The sequence below is a fragment of the Harpia harpyja genome, chromosome 15 (assembly GCF_026419915.1).
Source record: "Harpia harpyja isolate bHarHar1 chromosome 15, bHarHar1 primary haplotype, whole genome shotgun sequence".
Taxonomy (NCBI): domain Eukaryota; kingdom Metazoa; phylum Chordata; class Aves; order Accipitriformes; family Accipitridae; genus Harpia; species Harpia harpyja.
The window spans coordinates 30,735,980-30,742,340 of NC_068954.1; the positions used below are offsets into that span (position 1 = coordinate 30,735,980).

General features: G+C 52.3%; 1 protein-coding gene across 2 annotated transcripts; it reads left to right on the plus strand.

Annotated features, from left to right (window-relative positions):
• The first annotated feature begins 740 nt into the window (after positions 1 to 740).
• TMEM106C (transmembrane protein 106C) lies at positions 741 to 5,420 on the plus strand. Of its 2 annotated transcripts, none has more exons than XM_052809388.1 (8): positions 741 to 826; positions 1,519 to 1,739; positions 1,846 to 1,909; positions 2,454 to 2,613; positions 2,713 to 2,853; positions 3,114 to 3,163; positions 3,460 to 3,513; positions 3,935 to 5,420. In XM_052809388.1, the coding sequence occupies exons 2-8, from the start codon at positions 1,547 to 1,549 to the stop codon at positions 4,062 to 4,064; spliced, it is 792 nt and encodes a 263-aa protein (XP_052665348.1). In that variant the 5' UTR covers positions 741 to 826; positions 1,519 to 1,546; the 3' UTR covers positions 4,065 to 5,420. The 2 variants fall into 2 exon arrangements, with proteins under 2 accessions (XP_052665348.1, XP_052665349.1); XM_052809389.1 differs by having other exon boundaries at positions 805 to 844.
• The last annotated feature ends 941 nt before the right edge of the window (positions 5,421 to 6,361 follow it).

The following is a 6,361-nucleotide window of genomic DNA, read 5'->3' on the forward strand; positions in this document are numbered from 1 at the left end:
GCCCTCCTACTGGTGCGTGAAGGCTCCATACTGGGACAGGTGCCCTCATACTGGTGGGTGGGGGTTCCGTACTGGGACAGGTGCCCTCATACTGGTGTGGAGGGGGCCCATACTGGAATGGGTGCCCTCATACCGGTGTGGAAGGGTTCACACTGGGTCAGGAGCCCTCAGACTGGTGGGCGCTGGTCCATACTGGGACGGAGGCCCTCATACTGGTGTGGGAAAGTTCCATACTGGCTCCGCCAACCCCCACTGGTTCCCCGGCCCCCTCCCTCCCCGCGCATGCGTGCTCCGTCCCGGCGTCCAGCCCCGCGCGTGCGCATGCGCAAGGCGGGGGTGTGGCGCGCCATGCAGTGCGCATGCGCAAGAAGACACGCCCCCTTACCCAGCCCCTCCCCGTCCGCGGGGACCCCCTCCGCGCGGCCCTAGCGCATGCGCAGTGCTGGACACGCCCCTCGGTCTTGCCCAAAGGGTGGGGCCGTGGGCACCACCCAGTCGCCGTCCGGCGCATGCGCACTGCCGGAAAGCCACGCCCGGGCAGGGCTTTTCGTCACGGCCAGGCGGTGCCTCCGAAGCCCCGCCCATTTCCCTCGTGGGCGGGGCGGCCCCGCAGTGACGAAACACCCACGCCCGGGCGCGGACAGGGCGGGGGCGTCAGCGAGGAGGCGGGCTCTGTGGAAACCCGCCCTCTCCAGCCCCTCCCTGAGCGCTGTGCGCCTGCGCCGGCGTTGGAGGCGGAGGGAGGGGGGTGGGTGGGGCGAGGGCTGGGCTCCGCCCACCGGCGCCTCGCGGCGTTGTCATAGAGACGGCGGCTGCGCGGGAGGAGGTGAGGCTGCGGCGGCGGGTCTGAGGGGCTGCGCTGGGCCGGGGGGGGGGAAGGAGGACGCGGGTTGTGGGGGGGCTTTTGGGGCCCTTCTGGCCGTCGGGGGGTGTCCCTCATGGGGGTGTCGGGGGGCAGGTCCCGGTGGGGTCGTTTGAGCGGAGCATTTCGTTCTGGGGGGGGTCTGAGGGGTCGTGGGTCTCTGTGTGGGGGGTGTTTTTGTGTGTGGTAGCAGATGGGTCCCCGTGGGGAGGGTGTTGGGGGAGCGGTGTGTCTCTTTTTGGGGCGAGGTGGGTGGCTAAGAAGGCATGGCTTTTTGTGGAGGAAGGGTGTGTGTCTCTTTTGGGGGGTCCTGGGGGGTGTAGGGCTGTCTCTGTGGAGGTTGTTGGGTTCTGGGCGGGGGGGGGGGGGGTGTCTGTAGCAGGTGTTTCTGTTTTGAGGGGCTGTGTGGGAATGAGCCCCTATTGAGGTATCCCGAAGCAGGGTGTCTCTTTTTGTTGGGTGCTGTGGAAGTCATCCCTGTGGGGTGAGGCTCTCTGGGGTGGGTGTTGGACCCCCCTGGGAGGGTGTCTCTGTGTGTGGGGGTATTTCTCTAAGGGGTGTTGGGGGTGGGTCTCTGGGTAGGGTTTCCTTGTTGGCTAGAAACAGGTTGAAAACCTGTTTAATGATCAGGACTGCTCTTGCTGCCTCTGTCATAGGTTATGCAGCTTTTCTACAGCAGCTGCGATGGGTTCTGTGCTTTCCTTCTCTGTTAATAATGCTACCTCAAGGCAGAGGAAGAAGGCTGAGGATGACGATGAAGACTTACTCGATAGCCGAGACCGTGTGGAAGACATTGCCAAGTTTCCGTATGTTGAATTCACAGGTCAGGACAGCATCACCTGTCCCACTTGCCAAGGCACTGGCTGCATTCCCACAGGTGACTGCTCCTCTCAGGCTTAAACACAAGAAGAAAATATTGCTTATTTACATGAGCAACCTTGCACACATATGGAATCGGTTAACATCTTCCTTTTGCTTTCCAGAGCAGGTAAATGAGTTGGTGGCTCTGATACCCTACAGCGACCAACGTCTTCGTCCACAGAGAACGTAAGTGTATAGTAAGAGAGTAATTACATCTTTGCAAAGAGCAAACAGGGCTCTTTTGTTGTTTACTGCCACAACTAAATGCTTCACCCGGTCTGCGGCCTCTCCATCATCTAGTGGTTTGTTTTCATCCAAGTATGCCAACAAACACAATTTAAAGTGTAATTTTAAATACTTCCTGTGAAATCCCACTGTGGGGTGAACGTGGAAACAATGATCCTACTCACACGCTTCATCCTGGTGGCCTTTACTGAAGCTCTTAGAAAGAAACTGCCTTACCAACAGCAAAAATACTAGATTGTGAAAACACTATGGGGGCAAAAATGATTCTCTGGTTACTCATTACTGAAAAATAAACCGTTTAAAGGGTGACGCTTTTGAGCAATTTCAGATATCAAAAATGTTAGAGCAGCACTTCTGTGTCTCTTCCAGGGAAGAACAAATATGTGTTGTCTACTGGCTAGGTTGGGTTTCAGATACAAGGTCTCTTGCAGCTGCAGATGCTGTATTAGGGCAAAGGAGGTGACCACTTCCCTGCCTCTTCCAGGAAGCTGTATGTCCTGCTGTCGGTGCTGCTCTGCCTGCTGATATCAGGGCTGGTGGTTTTCTTCCTATTCCCTCACTCCGTCCTGGTGGATGACGACGGTATTAAAGTGGTTCAGGTTTGGTTCGACAAGAAGAACTCCGTTGTCATTCTTGCCATCACGGTAAATTTTTTGTGCACCCGTGTTCCTGAGGGAATAAATTTTGTGCTGAGCTGCCAGGAAGGTTGCTGCCACTCACGTCTCCCCCCTTTCTCCATCCAGGCCACCTTACGGATCAGGAACTCCAACTTCTACTCGGTGTCGGTGCCCAGCCTGACTAGTCAGGTGCAGTACATGAACACTGTGGTGGGAACCCAGCAGATCACCAATGTCTCCAGCATCCAGCCACTGAGTGACAAACTGGTATTCATCTTTCGCTGCACTTACACTATAAGCATCACCAAATCAAGTTTGAAACCTGTGCACCACTGCAAGTTAACTTGATGATAGTCTATCTATACCTTAAAGCTTTGCTTGGCAAAATAGTCTTATGGCTAGAGTAGCCTGTGCTTTATGCATGCCAGCTGAAAGGCAACAGCAAGTAGGGAAGACTCTGAAAGGGGTGGATTTAAGCAAAAGTACTCAAGCTGCATGTGAATGTATTTTTCTTTTACCTTTTGCAGGTGAATTTCACTGTGAAGGCAGAGCTGGGTGGACCCTTCTCCTATGTGTAGTAAGGATTTACTATTCTTTGTATATAGCTGGGAAAGAGGGCAGATTTAAGCTGCTTTAATTAGAATTGGCTCTGGAAATGACTTGTTTTCTGCTAACTTCCTGGAAAGTAACTGTTTGCTAGAAATGACTTGAAAGGCCACTTTGTCGGAATGTTGTGACGTGGTTTTTGGACCGTGTCTCAAGTTGACTTAGCACCAAAGAGAAAACATCATCAGAAGATACCGAGAAACGCAAGTGTCTCTGCAACCCTGCTTAGCCCGTGCTGACCTATTTCTTTGTTTTGGTCTCTTCCAGTTTCTTTTGCACATTTCCCAAGGTGAAGGTACATAACATAGTGATCTTCATGAGGTAGGTGGTTCTCTGCTCAGCTCCTGACTCAAAAGGGAATTGCTGCCACAGCAAATCTAGGGTACACGAAGAAAATCCCGCTTGGCAAGCACCCCAGCCTGGTTCACTGTGTCAGCTTTTAATCCAGGACAGTTGACACAGTTGGGTGAAATGTAAGATAGAGAGGAGAAGACACCAGATTGCTCCACGCTGAGCTTTCATGTGAGGGGTGGTGTGCTCCAGAGGCTGCAGTTGCCAGCTCTGCATATCCCTGCCTGCTGCAGTGAGTGATCTTGAGCAAAAATCTGAGAGGATCTGCAGCTTTCGAGGGGGAGGAGGAGTTATGTGATGAGTGTAAAACCTGCTGGGGTTTTTTATTTTGATGGAGGGGTTGCTGTTGCAGGTCCTGTCCCCACTAAACTGCTCTTCCCCACCCCCTCAGGACATCGGTGAAGCTCTCTTACATCGGCCACGAGACGCAGAGCGCTTTGGAAACGTACCACTACGTGGATTGCAGTACCAACTCCACGGCTGCCCAGGACCCGCTGCCTCCGCTGTCCCCCTTGATATGAGACGCAGCCAAAGCCAAGAGCAAGCCCTGAGGGCACAGCTGATGTTTTCTGTGGGTGGATGGTTGTGCAGATGGGTTTCTAGAAGGGATCAGGAGCTTTCAAATAGAAGCAGAGGGATCACGAGTGACTTTGGGAGATATTTGAAAGCTCTGGGTCCCTTTCGTGCTCTTCCACGTGCAGCTGGGCTGCACTGCTGTCCTGTCCATGAAACCTGCTTGGGGTGGTGTTCATGTGCAAGCCAACAGGCCCCTTCCCAAAGTCAGGGTGCTGCTGGGCCTGCATTCCTCTTCGGTTCCGAAGAACTAGTTTTCGGTAGGGAAACTGGACTCTCAAGCTTCATGCTTTGGGGTCTGAAGATCCCAAAGGTTTAGAGTTGACTTTTGCAGCTGTTTTGAAGCTTCGCACTGTGTCGGATCCTTTCAGGGTAAACTAATTAGTTCTGTGCAATTAATTTATTCCACTTTTGTTCAGTGGCAGCATGTCACTGGCTTGTTTCAAAGCAGATCTTGATAAAAAGGGATAGTTCTTGTAAAGAACACACAGATAAGTCTTCCACCTCCAACTTGCGCTAGAAGGAGGCAAAGGAATCAAAACCTTTGAAACATGCTTTCTCTGTAGCGCAGATTTTGTTTGCTGGCAGCTGAGGCCACCTACAGCAAACCAATACCAAAACATCGCAGTCTTCATGAAGGCGGCCTCAGTAAGCACAGTGCTGCTGGGGACGTGCAAAGGGTCCGTGCAAATTTGACCTTCCTCCTCCTCCGCGCACAGCTCTGAACCTTCCTCTCCCCACGTTCGCAGCTGCAGGGTCTCTGGGGTTTGAAACCAGGGGAACTTGTAGCTCAGTGGTGCTTTGTACTTCTGCTTGCTGCAAACAAGTGCGGATTTAAACTGATTTTTGTGGGAGTTTGGTGTCTCAAAACCTTACCTCCCAGGAGCCCGTCGTTCCCGACAGATCGTATCAACTGCATTCTTAAAGCAAGTAAATGTGAAAGCTCAGCCTGCCGCAGCTCTCGCTGCGGACTTGTACTGTTTGCAGCTTGGAGGATTTCATTTTGCTTCTGCCCTTTGTAGTTTTTCTGGAACTTGATTGCTACAGCTGCCCTCGTTTCCTCTCTGCCTGCACCTACCCCTTTCCCTGGCTGCCTGTTGGATGTGAGGTCGTGTGAGTGTGTGTGGAAAGAAAGCACAGGTAAAGGCTGCAAGGCGAATGGATCGTGGTGTTTTTCAATGAAGGACGCTTTATTTTGTGCAAGTGTGAAACAAAAACACACCTTGCTTTTTTAAGAAGTGGCATTTCTGCCTAGTGGGGTTTCTAGAACTGAATTCTACTCATTAAAGCCGAGTTGTATGTTACTGTGCGGTGTCCTCTGTTTGAAGAAAACAGCTGGCTTTCTCCTGTGCAAATCAAACTTTGTCCTAGAGTTACTGCTCTGTGTTGTGACTGGTATTGTGTCATCTTTTGCCCAGAAGCACATGTCCTCTTGCTGCTGGTTTTTGGGGAATGAGGGCCAAGAAACTCAACCAGGGAGCAGCGAAGCACCTCCACTCCCACCCAGGGCAGCTGGGACCAGCGACCAGAGTCACTGCCCCAACTTTGGTGGCTGTCATGCTGCACAGTCCCTGGTGATCTTGATCACGAGCTTCTCACGTGACTTTCGTAAAACCCCTGATTTATGATGAGTCAAACTTTCTTTTTTAAGGAAGATGAGGAAGTCACAAACTTTGCTCTCTATCCATCTCATTTCCTGAGCTTCCTCCCTCTCAGCAGCCTGGCGGTGCTCAGTTCTGGCTGATTTGGTTTCTCGTGGGGTGACACAGCCTCCTGCTCCCCAATATTGCCTTTCCCACCTGTGTCATTGTTTTTGCAGCCCCAGAGATAACCTAGGATCTTCTGCTCCTCATGGCCAGGTCTTAAAAGCAGCCTGCTGCTGGGGGTTGCTTTTACCTGGGTGATTTTGGGGTGGAAAACCTAGGGTTTAGGAAGGCTAAACCTGCTGCTCAGCTGAACAGGAGAATGGCTTTGCCCTGAATCTAGTTGTGTGACAGCCGGCAGCGGTGAGCCAGAGCACCAATAATTAGGGGTGCCCTTTGGGTCATGTGGCAAAGCACTTGGCCTTTTAAAGGGCATTTTATTTTGAAAATCCTTCTTAATCCTCCAATCCTTTTTAATGAATTTCTTCTGCCAATGTTTTTTAAAGATCCCAGCCCTGCAGAGGCTGCCTCAGGTGCTTTAGCAGGAGCTGGTTGCTGCTGTGTTGCCAGCTGTGAGTGTTTAAAATTGAGATGAGGGCCCC